At 40.0% G+C, this 16,331-nt stretch overlaps 1 protein-coding gene across 5 annotated transcripts in view; it reads left to right on the forward strand.

The window, feature by feature from the left end:
* nrxn3b (neurexin 3b) overlaps window positions 1–16,331 on the forward strand; it is a 233,517-nt gene that overhangs the window by 200,743 nt on the left and 16,443 nt on the right. For all 5 annotated transcript variants that reach the window (XR_013133413.1, XM_077018153.1, XM_077018156.1 and 2 more), the window contains one exon: window positions 1,385–1,463. Coding sequence is in view for 4 of the 5 variants with exons in the window: in XM_077018153.1 (XP_076874268.1) it covers window positions 1,385–1,463 (79 nt within the window). In the remaining variant the exon portion in view is untranslated. The remainder of the gene's footprint in view (window positions 1–1,384; window positions 1,464–16,331) is intronic.

Below are 16,331 nucleotides of genomic sequence, written 5' to 3' on the forward strand. Positions count from 1 at the left end.
TTAACATCTCTTACACAGGCCTCAATTTTTCCTAAACTGTGTTTGTCATCGGGTTTGGCTGATATATAAAGTTGAGTGTCATCTGCATATCAGTGAAAATTGACACAATGTTTGTTTATAACTGTGCCCAATGGTAGCATATATGATGTAAATAATAGTGGTCCTAAGATGGAGCCTTGCAGGACCCCATATTTCACTTTTGTACGTTTGGACGGAATAGTATTGAGCTCTACAAACTGATAGCGATTAGTTAAGTAAGAGTTAAACCATGAAAGGGCTGTGCCTGAGATTCCAACCCAGCGTTCTAACCTTTCTAGCAAGATCCTGTGATCTATTGTGTCGAAAGCTGCACTAAGATCAAGAAGCACTAACAGAGATACATAGCCTTGACCTGAGGCAAGGAGGAGATCATTTGTTACTTTGACTAGGGCTGTTTCAGTACTGTGGTGGGACCTAAATCCAGATTGGAACTTTTCAAATATGTGATTCCTATGCAGATATAAGCATAATTGCTGGGCTACAGCTTTTCCTATAATCTTGGATATAAATTATGTGTTTTTCTTTCTACCAGCCAAATGAGTGAAGAGGACTGCTTTGTGATAGTTCATTTTATTCTTAGACAGTTCTCTTTTCTTCTTAACCTACTTCAATAAACAGATCTGCTTAGAAATTCTGTATTACTGATTTCTCTGCACCTTGACCACCCATGCCTCATGCCTGTTCCACTGCTATGTTACTACTAATCATGCCTTTTCTATTTTTATGCTGCCTTGGTACCAAATACCAGTGTGACTTGTTCCTTTACAAGCCTCTTTCCTCAATCTAATTTTTGGTATCTTTTTGACAGCTCACATTGATTTTGATTTTGACAACCGGAACAATACCCTCTGCTGGATACTGTTGCCTGTCATTTATTTTCCTCTGCGTTCAGCTGTTCTCCGCTATCCTTGTCATTATTTCACCTTATATCACCTCATGTAGTCTTTTTCTGAAATATCATGGGCACCATTCCCAATTCTGTTTTTCCTGGCAAATTTAAAAGTTAACCTCCATCTCACATCTTCTCTACCATTAGCACATTCTTCTTATGATGTTGTGATGTTTTCTGGCCCTTCCTTGTTCATTGCATAGTGTCTTTGCTTTGTTAACCTAGGTAACTTGCAATTTTTATTTATGTCACTAGCATGAAGTAGAAGTTAGACGTAACTCCTTGTCCTAGCCTTATCTTCTACATGTTTACCCTCACAAAATGGAGTTATGTAGTAACTGTACTCTGGAAGAGGGAATAGACCTGAAACTTGTTCTTTCTAGTTACTATATATAATTAATTTAAGTGACATTTTAAGTTTATTTGCTTCCCCTGTTTCTCTGGTTAAATTCACAGACAACTGATGACATTGTATCCTCAGCGGAATGTTCTAGTGATGACGAGGACCTGGAGGAGTGTGATACAGGGAATCCAGGTGGGATGGTTGTATTAACTCATGCTTGCTTAGTTCTGGTCTCATTCATTTTTTTTGATTTGCAAATGAGGGTATTTTCCTCAAAGCATCACATCCCATGACAGCACAGTGTAACTTCAAAGTGAAATACTACTACAAGCAGTTTGCAAAACACACACACAAGATTCCAGGTTTTAACTGCAGTGTACTAAAGTAAAAATTTAAATATGTTTTGGTAGTAAAATAGCAAAGAGAAAAGTAATGTATTGGACAGAGGTCCTTCATTACCTGTGAAAGCAAAGTGCTTCTTGTGAATAAAACCAGCTTATGAGCAAAGCAGCAGATGTTTAAATCATGGCGTGCATTCCGTGGGGTTGTAAAGTTCCAAGTTGTCTGAAGGTGTTCAACAAAAATGGTCAGCAAGCCTTCTCTTGGTTTGTCCAACATACAGCTGATTATGTCTCTTGTAAGAGATACAAGTCATCAGAAGGAATAGTCAAGTCAAATTTTTTGTATAGCACTTTTTACAGCTGTTGTTACAAAACAACTTTACATACAAGAGTCCAAGCCCAAGTGAGCAAGCTAAAGGTGACAGAAGAAATGTTGGCAACAAACAGTACAATGACAACAATATAAACATTAAGCAGCAAACAGCAAAATAAGTATAAAAAAGTTAAGAATGTTCCAATACCAAATTATACCAGGATTTGGTGATAACTGCTTATTTCAAGCTAGTGGTGGTTGTATTAATACACTTATGTTTAGCATATGAGAAAACTGTGGATCTCATAAGATGGATGATGACGACTCCTTTACTCATGTTTACCAGTCGATAGAATGGATGCACTGACCTATAATAATAATATAATATGAACTTAACTACATTATTTTAGTATTTTAAAGTTGTTCTCCAATATCTATATAGTTATGTGACTTTGATTAGGGCAAAAAAGACCAGGGGCCTCATGTACAAAGACTTGTGGATTTCTTACAGAAAATTGGCATACTGACAAATATCGAAAATACAAAGCAAATATCGAAAATGGCGTAAGCAAAAAAAAAAATCCGGATGTATCAAACCATGCGTATGCCGGAATCCACACACATTTCTTTTGTACATCCCAATCAACGTGGAATTGAGCGCATGCAAGAGAGTGGTTGACTCCTCCTGTGACACGCCCCCCTATAAATATGCAAATTCATTTAAATTTGCCCTGCACAAGAAATTTCCGCTCTGATCTATCACAAACCATGTCTAAACGGGGAAAGAAGAGGAACTTCACCGAATGTGAAGTGGAGATGCTCCCGAATGATGTAGAGGTGCGGAATTTTTTTTTTGTTTGGCATGTTGTCCTCTGGCATTACGGAAAAGCACAAAAAGTCTGAGTGGGACAGCGTGTTGTGGGGTCAGAACAATGCACACTGGCAGAATTATTTAATGTACCTAAAAATATCAGTGATGCACTCACTACCATCAGCAACTCAATAAAATAATTGGTTAAAATTTGAATGCTGTCTCTTACCTTTTTATATCGTAGCTATGATTTGTTGCCTTGTTTGTATGGCACCTGGGTTAGGCTGCGCATTAATTTGTCCTGGCACTGGGTCTGCTGGTTGCTCCACCACCTCTAACAATGGCACGGCATACCTGTGCGCAACATTGTGTAGGACCCCACATGCCCTCACAATACGACACACCTTCTATGGCCGATACAGGAGCATCCCCCGGTCCTGTCTAGCCAGCACCACCGGCTTTTCAGCTGCCCAATCACCCTCTCCACGACTGACCAGATGCAAGAATGGAGAGTCTGTGGATTACAAACGGTCATCAGCCACGTCTTGAGCACATAGCCGCTGTTTCCTAAGTAATTTAACAATTATCCATGTTTAAAATGAATTATTCTAAGCTGGAAATGTCAAATGCTTTTATTTAAATTTGTTGCTTACCAAGAAGCCAGCCATCACGCACTCTGCTAGCTTGTAATCTTATGCCAACCATGCTGTTTATAAGGATGTATGACTCATGGGTTGATCCAGGTCAACGTGCCACTACATTAGTAAGGCACATTGTTGCATCAGATTACTTGCACGTTTATGGAATTAAAGTGCTTTCTAGTCACATAAGCAAATTCCTCCTCAGATGGTGCCTTTATAGAAATGTGTGTGCAGTCGCGATCGCTCCGATTACAGTAGGGAAACCGGCTATCACTGCAAATTGAGCTTTAATGTTTGGCTGGTCAACTGCTTCATATGGGAACTTTATATAACTAGCTGACATGCAGATGATCCCATCCAAAACAGCTGGCATGGCCCGGCTCAAAGATGACTGGGATATCCCCGACCGGTCTGCCAGTTCGCTTTTCGCCAGGAAGCTGAGCATTGTCAGACCTGTAAAGGAACTGGCAATGTGCGACTCAGCACAGAGTTCCTAGAGGACAGCTCTTGGAAATCTGAAACCGCTTGTAAACCAGTCATCATCATAGGCCAAAAAATCATAATTGTCATGGAAAACGCGCTTTCGGCGAATTCGGCCATTAGCAATATCTTCCAGTAATGCCAACACAGCCATCTCCCAAGAACTCCAGAGCAACATTTCATGCATGTTTATATAATCTAGGCTAAGTGGAAACACATTGAATGATTATTTCAGTAAGGCAATAAAGCTGATTAATTGTCTGATTAATTTACTTTATTTTACACAATAAGGGCTTACTACAATGTGTGCCTAAAGGATATCTTAATAGTTGTCATTTCAATGCATCACCTCTAAGTGTCGCTAATTGACAAACACATTTGAAACATGCGTACGCCTGAAGTGAAAGTGTCGTGGGGGTAAGCACTTTCTCACGTTCAAATCACATTTAGTACATCTGACCGTTTGCATGAAACATAGCGTATGCAATGTTTTTGTACATACGCACCGTTTGTACATGAGGCCCCAGGTGTTTTATTTCACACCCAATTACCCAAACAAGTGTTTTCCGGGATACCATTAAATATGAACGTCAACATATGCGTTGCTTGTTCCTCACAATATCAGCAGAACTACTGAGGTTTTAACTATATTATACAAAATACACCTCATGGGTGCACTGGGACGCATCATCAGTGATGTATCCTGGGGTCCTCGGGTGTTTCGGGTCTTGCAACATCATACTCCCTTACCCAGGCAACCCAGCCGGGGGTAATCAAGTCCCGACTTGCGTCCCAGTAGAAGCCCATGGATCTGCCCTCTTCATCCAAAGCCACCTGGTGGCCTTTTTGGTGGCTTCACTTGTGGATTTGATGGTCGTCTTCTTTGCGGCTCCTACAATGCCAAGGCTGCTGAGGACCTTGCACAGATTCCGCCATGCAAATCCCCTGCAGCCGACCTCTATAGGCTCGTATACCGCCCAGCCTCGCTCCCTGCACTACCCCACCAGTTCCTGGTACTTCACCCTCTTCCTCTTATATAGATCTATATTAATTTTGCCTGGAGTTGAATGTGGTCTGTTTTATGCAATGGGTAAAATATTAATCAAACATAACAGTTTAGGACAGTAATTTTCAACCTGTGGGTCCTGACCCCCAGTGGGCTAAAGTGGCAATGCTAGTTGGTTGATGGCCAAACCTTTCTTTTTTTCTGTTTTGAAAAATAAAATCCTTCCAATATACATATATATTTCAAACAATCTAATTTCAGATTTTACAGATATTTTGCAAATTATTTGAAAATTTTAACATTCTACTTAGGTTGAGCTTGTTAATTGCTATGGCATATCATAGCCATATGATCGACAAAAATAGCTGATGGATTAGCAATCCAAATAATGTTAATTATTGAGAATCTGAGTGAAACAGTTGTATAGTGTTTTATCCATCATGGATAGTTAAAAACAGTACCTTTTCACAATGAATGATCCTGAGGCTGGACCATTCCTTTGATGCTAACCTATCATCCTTCTAATTACTTTGGGCTTGCTATTGGCTAGTGTTACCTACAGTAGCTACGTCCTTCAGTCATGGTCTGGTGGTTAGGGAACCGGACTTGTGACTGTAGGGTCGTGGGTTGTGATTGAGCGGCCCGTTAATCAGCTACACATTGGACAAACCAAGAGATAGCTGAATGATTATTTCACTTTGACATTATATATATATATATGACATTATATATATATATATCAGTGGGGAACCGTCAGGGCCCTCTACGCCCTCTCAGAGGGCCTAAAATATTCTTAAAGCATTATATATATAATTATCCAATTTTATTTTATCTACTTACAGTTTGACATTCGACATCTAAACAATTACAAAAATATAAGCAAATAAAATATTCACCCGTGTCTATTCAATCTGTGTTGGAAGGTGAGGGGTTGAGTGGAAGCCTGTGAGCCTGTGTCTCCCCCTATCAGGACTGTGATGCCCGCTGTTCGTTTACAGAGGGCCTGGCAGTTATAATTCAGCGCAATACCAGTTTCAAATGACAGCAAAATTGACCAATCATATCTTCTCTCTTAGTGGGCGGGCTTAACTGTATGATAATTTCCGCCCGCTGTGGCGACGCTAGCTGTCGTTAGCACCATCGCTAGCTAGTTTCGATTCATCCCTTTGACGTCCTTGTGCGCGTTGTTTACATATTCCGCTTCCGAGAACCACGGAGCTGTGAACCTTATTTTGTTTGGAAACTTATTTTGCTTAAGATGTTATCTAGTACAGATATTATTGTTTATTGCGTTTTTAAAGCTGTACTGTCGTCTCAGTTTTTCTTTATTTAGTTTATTAAGAAAGGAAAAAAAAAATTTCGGGGGGGTAGCGGGCCCAGGTTTAAAGGTCACGGTTCGCTACTGATATATATATATATATATATATATATATATATATATATATATATATATATATATATATATATATATATGACATTATATAATATATATTATATATATATATATATATATATATATATATATATATATATATATATATATATATATATACGTCAAATAAAAGCATATATTTCATTAATGAAATGTCCATTACCATAAAAAGTAATATCCAATGTCAGGGTATTTTGATGGAAATTTCATTAATGATATATTTGTTTACATCATCAGTTTTTGCTATGGCATCAATGAAATTCAGAAATTTAGGGGAGAAGAACTCTTAAAACTCTTAGAACTCGATGTAGTGAATGCTATGACATGCATTACTTTATTCATCAATTCATTATAGTTTCAGAATGTGATGGGGCAGAAGCAGCAGGAGGCGTTAAAGGCGTTTGCAGAGCTTTATCGTCCATAACAGGCAAGACGCATAGCAAAATAATTGAGGCCGTTGATTAAGACTGAGGGAGTGGTGTAATGGGTAGGGATATGTCACCAAGAGGGAATTGATTTCTCGATAATCTACACATGGTCTCAGCCCTCCGTCCTTCTTTACAAAAAAGATGCTGGCTGAGGCTAGCGTGGTGAAGGGAGGGATGTACCCTGAGCTAAAGCTTCCCTGATGTACTGCTCCATGACCTGCTCCTCATGCTCAGACAGTGGGTACACCTTACAATGGGAGGAGTGGCTCCCTGCCTACCTTGACAGAGAAGCAGTTTGGTTCCATGGCTGATGAATGAGACCTCTGACCCAAACATCATAACAGTGATAGAGATTGATACTCATTAAACTCATTAAATGATATATATATAAATTAATTAATAGCTTAAGTTACACTTTACAATGGGGATCTAACCAACATGGTTATGCATTTCTACTAATTTTGTTTCCTCAGTTAACACAGGACAAGACAATAAACCTTTTAAGTACAAAATTAGTATTAATCTCCATGTTGTATGTGCTGATGCTTCAAAATGTATCTTGTACACAACCGTTTTCTTCCATTGTGCGTGCTAGTCTGTTTGACAAAGGATACATTTTGAGATAAATATAAAACTACTTACAGCATAGAATGTGTAATATGTGCAATATGGTGAAGATTAACTGCAATGGAAATTACTCATTTTTGTTTGTTTTCTTGTATTGTAGGCATGTCTTATGTTAAAACATTCTAATAGAGAACAGATATTCTTGAATTTCTGTGTTCCTTAATTTCCACACACAGTTTCTTTTCAAAGTTAAGATAATGTTCTTTAATATTGTATATCATAAGACTAAGGACGTGCAACATAATAGTTCAGTGATAAAAGTGTTTAAGAGATCTTGACGTTTTAGATATTTGTAGTTTTGGTGGCTTTATGTTCTTTTACATCCTGCTTTCAGTTATGCATTCTGCCCATGATTAATTTTAATTGTGGATGCAGACATTGATTTATAAGAGCCCTTTTGTCTGGTCTATGCAAATATGTAGTGAGAATAATTAATGTGAAAATGTAGTCACGTAGTCACAGCACTAATTCAGAAATGTGTTGTTCTGCTCGAAGTTTATTATAAAATATTCATGAAATTTGACAAATTGCTATGATTTAATTTAGAGGAAGATTAGTTGCCAGTAGCTTGTTCATTTGTTATTCACTTGAAAACCTCAAGCTCTCTAAAATACAATTGCACATTTAATATTTATAGATTAATTTTATTTAATCTTAATCTTTTTTTATTCCTACTAATTAAATATTAAATCCAAATATACTTAACAGATCACCAGTCATTTAGCATATGTTGACACAGAAATTTGTATCACTTTTTTTTTACCACTCCTACTTTAGATTTTCTGAACATTTTGCATGAGCATTGGTTCAGCTTTCATTTGTGTTTTTTCTTGGATGAGTGGGAAAATATATAGTAATTTTCCTACAGTACGATTTGGATACTTTTCTTTTTACCATGGTTTCTTTTTTGCCCTTATCTGTCCATTTTCCAGTACAGTATGTTTTGCTTCATCTTGTGCCGCATGAAATTTTGGTGGTTTGAAAAAAAGAGAGAGAGGGAGACAATAAAGATCTCCTCTTCATTTTTATGTTGTATGCTTTAATGATTAAATGAAACATTTCCATACTCTAAACAAAAGAAAATTAAAGGCAACAAAATCTTTTCGTGCCATCATAATTTGTTTGGCCTTGTGCAGTCCCTTTCTATACATCGGAAGATGTCTATGAAAGAAAATTTAAAGTCGTTTCTTTCACTTCACATTTTCAACATACACAAACACAAAACACACACACACACACACACACACACACACACACTGAGCCATGTTTTGTTGCTCTCTCACCATGTCTGAATTTGTGTCTGTCTGAATACAGATGGCATAAAAGAATTTTATTGCTAAAAAGTATATCTGTTTTTCTATTCTATTGTTTTTTTTTATATTAATAATTGTGGCATGCATTGTCAACTAACAACTGGGGACTATCATCTACTATTGCTTGGAAGACATTCAGGCCATTTTACATGATTCTTCATTCATAAGTGTTCTCGCTCTTATCTGCCTCCTCATTTGTGTTTATGGAACAACCAAGCTTTTCTATCTTATCTGTTGTGTATGTGCACATATGTTTGTTAGTTTTGCAGTTTTGTTCCTTGTATCATTCTGTATCAAGGGTCTCCGTGCCATCTTTCAAAGATCCTGGAGCTGTTACAATAAAACATGCAAAAGGAGTGATGTCATAGGACTGGACATGATTTTAACTTGTTCAATGGGTGCAAAAAATGCCCATTTTAACAAGCACAGTCAGCCATTTTGTGCTCAGATGCATCCTTTCATTAACTCCATAACTAGTATAGTCCTGTGAGTAACATAATTGTTTTATTGTTAGTGTTTTTTGTTATCATAAAAATCACAATAAACAAATATAACCTAAAAATAAAACATCTAAATCTAAAACTGTTAGCTCTTACCAACATATTTATTATAAAATAATACATTTTTTTTCTAAAAAATTTTTCTAAAAACATTTTTTTTCTGATGTGTCCTAATAAAATTTTTTTTCAAAATTGTATCCGCTGAGCAGTCAAATGCTCAAATGTGTTCTTTGGCATCACTTTAAATCTTCCATGATGGATGGCATTGAAACCTTTTTTCTTTCAGTGTGTTTCTCTGTTTTTGTACAACTGTTGAATTTACCTTTGGCCTTAAGAAAATTCCACAAGAAAGCTTCTGTAGGAGGACTACCAATCATATTAAGCCATATATCAGTAAAATTTGTTGTTCCCAAACATTGAAAAATCAATAGTTTACTCATACTGTGACGTGGGGGTCGTGGCGAAGGATGAGACACGGAATCCTTGCTTTTGACTGACGTCACTTTTATTATACGAATAACTTGCGCAATAGCGCATGTAGAAACACAACACAATGTGTAGACTTAGACAACGACGAGCACAGGACACTGCGCGAGCGCACATTAAATAGACAAACCACATTAGCCCCATGTGATTACGAGACGATTCACAGGTGAGACAGATTATCACATGACATAGCCATCACCACGGAGATCCACTGACGCAGACGAAGCACGTGGACAACGTATACACACGCCCAAAAGGGAGGGGCCGGGGTCCTCAACGTGACACATACTATAAAATGGATATTGTTCTGCTGACATTTATCACAGCTGATGAAAATGTTTCAGTTGCAATTTACACTAATAACTAGGTATGAACATGGTGATGTACATGCTAAAACTTGAAAGGAATATGTTGCTTATTGTACAGTGAGTCCCTGCTTAAAGACGGGTCTGGTAAACGACGGACCGGAGTTACGGCCAACTTTTTTTTTTATTTTGCGTGGTGCGTGGAGGAGCAGTGGCAGCACAGTGGAGTGTTGTGGATTGTTGTAGAGTGTTGTGGAGTGTTGTGTACGATAAGCTGAGGCAGCGCAGCCTCCACCCCAGCTCATCTCAGCAACACAATCGCTCTTTGTCACGCTGTACGCACGCATGAGAACATTGTTAGTTTTTTTCTATACTGTAATTATGTTAAAAACTTATCTAAATCTAGGGTCACGCTTAACGATGAAAACTCCTTTACGGCGGACTTTTCAGTCTCTAACCCTGTCGTTAAGCAGGGACTCACTGTAGTGGTATGACAGAAATGAACTTATAATGATAAAGTTCAATCTACCAATAAAACATATATTAATTAGTTGCTACAAATTAATAGATAAGTAATGGCAGCATTACCTGTAATAAAATTAACCTGTAATATAATGGTGAAATAATTGCAGATATAAATTTACTTATAAATTTGAATATAATTATATATAGCAATGATCGGAGGAACCATGAGAAGAAATAATGTCACCAAGGGAATGATGTAGCAAAATTGATTAACTATGAATTATTATAAAGGGATACCACCCTCAAATTTCAGGTCAATGTTTTTTTTTATACCTGGAATAGATGAAATGATGATGTCAGTCTCATTACCAAAGGTGAAGCTCAGAGTCTGTGCAGTGACCCAAAACCACTGGTAGAAATATACACTGCTCAAAAAAATAAAGGGTACACTAAAATAACACATCCTAGATCTCATATAACAAAACATTACATAGTGGAATGTGTTGAGAACAAAATAACATTAAAATGATCAATCAAAATCAATATCTGTGACGCGCGGCGGAGCGGCGAGACACGGGATCCTAGCTCCGAGAGACGTCACTTTTATTTAAGTGCACAGATAGCGCATGTACAGTGGGGAAAATAAGTATTTAGTCAGTCACCAATTGTGCAAGTTCTCCCACTTAAAAAGATGAGAGAGGCCTGTAATTGACATCATAGGTAGACCTCAACTATGAGAGACAAAATGTGAAAAAAAAATTGAGAATCATTTTGTCTGACTTTTAAAGAATTTATTTGCAAATAATGGTGGAAAATAAGTATTTGGTCAATAACAAAAGTTCATCTCAATACTTTGTTGTATATCCTCTGTTGGCAATGACAGAGGTCAAACGTTTTCTGTAAGTCTTCACAAGGTTGGCACACACTGTTGCTGGTATGTTGGCCCATTCCTCCATGCAGATCTCCTCTAGCCCTCCTGTCGTGTTCGGGTCAAATCTGACCGATTTACAACTTAAACCACTCATAAATATTGTGTTTTACATCTGATTGCTGCAAGGCCTTATGCCATCCTCCACACTATACACTGGAACATATAAAAGTGATGATCATCTTTTTCATTGAATTTTGAGTGTTTTAAACCAACGTTTTACATCTGTGTTGTTGCCGGTCAAGCGTGACCATCACAGGAAGTGAATGGGTATTCAGAATATATTCATCTATGAGACAGAAAACATCCCCATACACACTCACACACACACACCTACACACACACCTACACACACAGACACACACACATTCACACACACACCTACACACACAGACACACACCTACACACACAGACACACAGAGACACACATACACACACACCTACAGACACAGACACACACACGTTATGCCTATGTTTGCAAGGCACACTCTGATCTGAGTGTGATGAATTCACACACACACACGCACACACACACACACTCACTCACTCACACACCTACACACACACACCTAAACACACACAGACACACACACACCTAAACACACACAGACACACACACACTCACTCACTCACACACACACACACCTACACACACAGACACACCTACACACACACCTACAGACACAGACACACACACGTTATGCCTATGTTTGCAAGGCACACTCTGATCTGAGTGTGACATGCCACTCATGTGCATGAATTCACATGCGCGCGTGCACACACACACACACAGACACACACACACACTCTCACTCACTCACACACCTACACACACACACACACACCTAAACACACACAGACACGCACACACACACACACTCACCTACACACACACACACACACACACAGACACACCTACACACACACCTACACACACACACACACGTTATGCCTATGTTTGCAAGGTGGTGAAAATTTTTTTTGTGTGTTAAAACAGACCGGTCTCTGAAGACCGGGAACACTAAAGTAAAAAACGTGAGGTCAACAAAACCGAAGGGCTAGAGCAGTGATGTTTTGGGGCTGTCGGCGGGCAACACGGACTTTTAACTCCCTCCAAAGGTTTTCGATGGGGTTGAGACACACACACACACACCTAAACACACACAGACACGCACACACACACACACACTCACCTACACACACACACACACACACAGACACACCTACACACACACCTACACACACACACACACGTTATGCCTATGTTTGCAAGGTGGTGAAAATTTTTTTTGTGTGTTAAAACAGACCGGTCTCTGAAGACCGGGAACACTAAAGTAAAAAACGTGAGGTCAACAAAACCGAAGGGCTAGAGCAGTGATGTTTTGGGGCTGTCGGCGGGCAACACGGACTTTTAACTCCCTCCAAAGGTTTTCGATGGGGTTGAGATCGGGAGACTGGCTAGGCCACTCCAGGACTTTGAAATGTTTCTTACGAAGCCACTCCTTTGTTGCCCTGGCAGTGTGCTTGGGATCATTGTCATGCTGAAAGACCCAGCCACGTTTCATCTTCATTGCCCTTGCTGATGGAAGGAGGTTTGCACCCAAAATCTCACAATACATGGCCCCATTCATTCTTTCATGTACACGGACCAGTCGTCCTGGTCCCTTTGCAGAGAAACAGCCCCAAAGCATGATGTTGCCACCCCCATGCTTCACAGTTGGTATGGTGTTCTTTGGATGCAACTCAGCATTCACTGTCCTCCAAACATGACGAGTTGTGTTTTTACCAAATAGTTCTATTTTGGTTTCATCTGACCATATGACATTCTCCCAATACTCTTCTGGAACATCCAAATGCTCTCTAGCAAACTTCAGTCGTGCCTGGATATGGACTGGCTTAAGCAGGGGGACACGTCTGGCACTGCAAGATCTGAGTCCCTGGCGTCCCCAGATCGAGGGAGATTAGTAGTGGTCTTGTAGGTCTTCCATTTTCTGATTATTGCTCCCACAGTAGATTTCTTCACACCAAGCTGCTTGCCTATTGCAGATTCAGTCTTCCCAGCCTGGTGCAGGTCTACAATTCGGTTTCTGGTGTCCTCCGACAGCCAGCTTTCGTCTTCACTATAGTGGAGTTTGGAGTGTGACTGTTTGAGGTTGTGGGCAGGTGTCTTTTATACTGTTAACGACTTCAAACAGGTGCCATTAATACAGGTAATGAGTGGGGGAAAAGAGGAGCCTCTTAAAAAAGAAGTTACAGGTCTGTGACAGCCAGAAATCTTGCTTGTTTGTAGGTGACCAAATACTTATTTTCCACCATTATTTGCAAATAAATTCTTTAAAAAGTCAGACAAAATGATTTTCTCAATTTTTTTTTTTCACATTTTGTCTCTCATAGTTGAGGTCTACCTATAATGTCAATTACAGGCCTCTCTCATCTTTTTAAGTGGGAGAACTTGCACAATTGGTGACTGACTAAATACTTATTTTCCCCACTGTAGAACATAAAACAGACACGGCAACGTGTAGACTTTAGACAACGACGAGCACAGGACACTGCGCGAGCGCACATTAAATAGACAAACCACAAACCCCACGTGATTACGAGACGAGCCACAGGTGAGACGGATTATCACAAGACACAACCACACCCACGGAGATCCACAGACGCAGACGAGTAGACATAGACAACGTAAACACACGCCCAAAAGGGAGGGGCCGGGGTCCTCAACGTGAAAATATCATTAGCCCATGGTGGTTTGGATTTGGAATCACTCAATATCAATGTGGAACTTCAAATGACCGCCTGATCCAAATTCAGTGAAAATTCCTCAAGTTAAAATGTAAATTCTTGTTGTAAACATGTGGGTCTCTTTAAATGTCCATTTAAAAGGCAGGTTTACGACGCAAGATCACCATGTTTTGTCACCTAAAATTCATTTACTATCAAAACATCAGTATCACACTTTAAAACAGTAGAGGGAATGTTGGTAAACACATTTATTTGTTTGCTCATTTCATCACAAAAAATCAGTGACTCGTCCAATAAGAGATTGTCGTCCTTACAGGCCCTGACAGCTATCAAGTTAGCATACCACACAGCTCACCGCTATGACAGAAACGGCGACTCTGGTAAGAGCAGAGGAAGGGGCTTATGCGTTTACACACACAACAACTGGTGTAAAGATGCATGTATACTAGACAGTCACTGCTCTCCAGACCTGGAATATGTGACTGTTAAAGCCAGGCCTGTGTATTTACCACACAAATTCTGCGTTGCCTTGGTAACAGCGGTATATATAGTACATCCCGGTGCGAATGCCAACCAAGCCTTGAGCAAGCTACATAAAGCCATAAGCAACAAACAGAACTCGTACCCTAATGCAGTGCACATTGTAGCAGGGGATTTCAACCACATAGACTTAAAACAGTATTCCCTAAGTTCAATCAGTATATCTAGTGTGCAACGAGGGGAAATTATACTCGTATACAAAGTATGGACAAAATATACAGCAACATCTGGGACAACCAATAGGACAACTCCTTTACCACAACTCCTTTACCACAACTCCTTTACCACAACTCCTTTACCACATCTAGGCTTCTCTGACCACATGTCAGAGACCCAAATCTGGCGGAGAGTTTGAACCACTTCTTTGCACGTTTCGACAAGGAAAAATCAGGAACAGCAGCAGTTGCACCATTTAACTGCAGTGGTTATAGCTTCACGGTGGAGGAACATAAGGTGAGGGGAACATTGATGGCGGTGAACCCCAGGAAGGCTGCTGGACCAGATGAAGTCACTGGATGGGTCCTCAGAAAATGTGCAGACCAGCTGGCTGGAGTCATTACCAAGATCTTCAATGCATCCCTATCCCAGTCCTTCATCCCACTATGTATGAAATGAGCCACAATTGTGCCGATCCCAATACAGGCCAGTATTGGCGGCCTAAATGATTTCAGACCAGTCGCCCTGACACCAGCCGTCATGAAGTGTTTTGAGAAACTGGTGAGGCACCACATCAGGTCTTGCCTCCCAGTTACCCTCGACCCACTTCATTTTGCATACAGAGCAAACAGATCAACAGAAGATGCCATAGCAACAGCGCTCCATGCCACCATCTCCCACCTGGAACTGCAGGGACACTATGCCTGTCTGCTCTTCATTAGCTCTGCTTTCAACACCAAACTCCCAGACAGACTGACTGTCAAACTAATGTACATTGGTCTTACTTACACCATCTGCAGTTGGACAAGAAACTTCCTCTCAGACCGTGTACAGAGAGTTACGGCTCTCCACAGCTCTCAGCATTAACACCGGCTCTCCACAGGGCTGTGTACTGAGACCACTCCTCTACACACTGTACACCTATGACTGTGTCAGCAGCCACTCAGACAACATCACAATCAAGTTAGCTGATGACACCACTCTGGTCGGACTGATCGGCAATGAAAGGCCATACAGGGAGGAGGTTCAAAGACTAGTGGAGTGGTGCTCGGAGAACAACTTGGTCATCAACACTTCCAAGACTAAAGAACTGATTGTAGACTTTAGAAGACGGAAGCCCAACTTGTAGCCAATGCACATTGATGGACAGTGTGTGGAGAGGGTGTCCAGCTTCAAGTTCCTGGGGGTGTATATGGATGCAGCTCTCCAATGGGGTTCTAACACCTCAGCGGTAGTGAAGAAGGCCCAGCAGCGTCTCTATTTCCTAAGGACCCTTAAGAAGCTGAATCTGGAAAAGAAACCGTTGACTGTCTTCTACCATTGCTCCGTTGAGAGCAATCTTACGTACTGCATCTCTGTGTGGTTCTCCCCATGTACCATAGCACACAAAAAGGCCATACAGAGGGTCATCAACACAACGCAGAAGGTTATTGGACACTCTCTCCCCTCCCTGGAAGACCTCTACAGAACTCTGTGTCTCAGGAGGACTCACACAATCACCAAGGACAGTACACACCCAGGACACAAGATGTTTGAACT

Source organism: Brachyhypopomus gauderio, chromosome 9 (genome assembly GCF_052324685.1).
Source record: "Brachyhypopomus gauderio isolate BG-103 chromosome 9, BGAUD_0.2, whole genome shotgun sequence".
Taxonomy (NCBI): domain Eukaryota; kingdom Metazoa; phylum Chordata; class Actinopteri; order Gymnotiformes; family Hypopomidae; genus Brachyhypopomus; species Brachyhypopomus gauderio.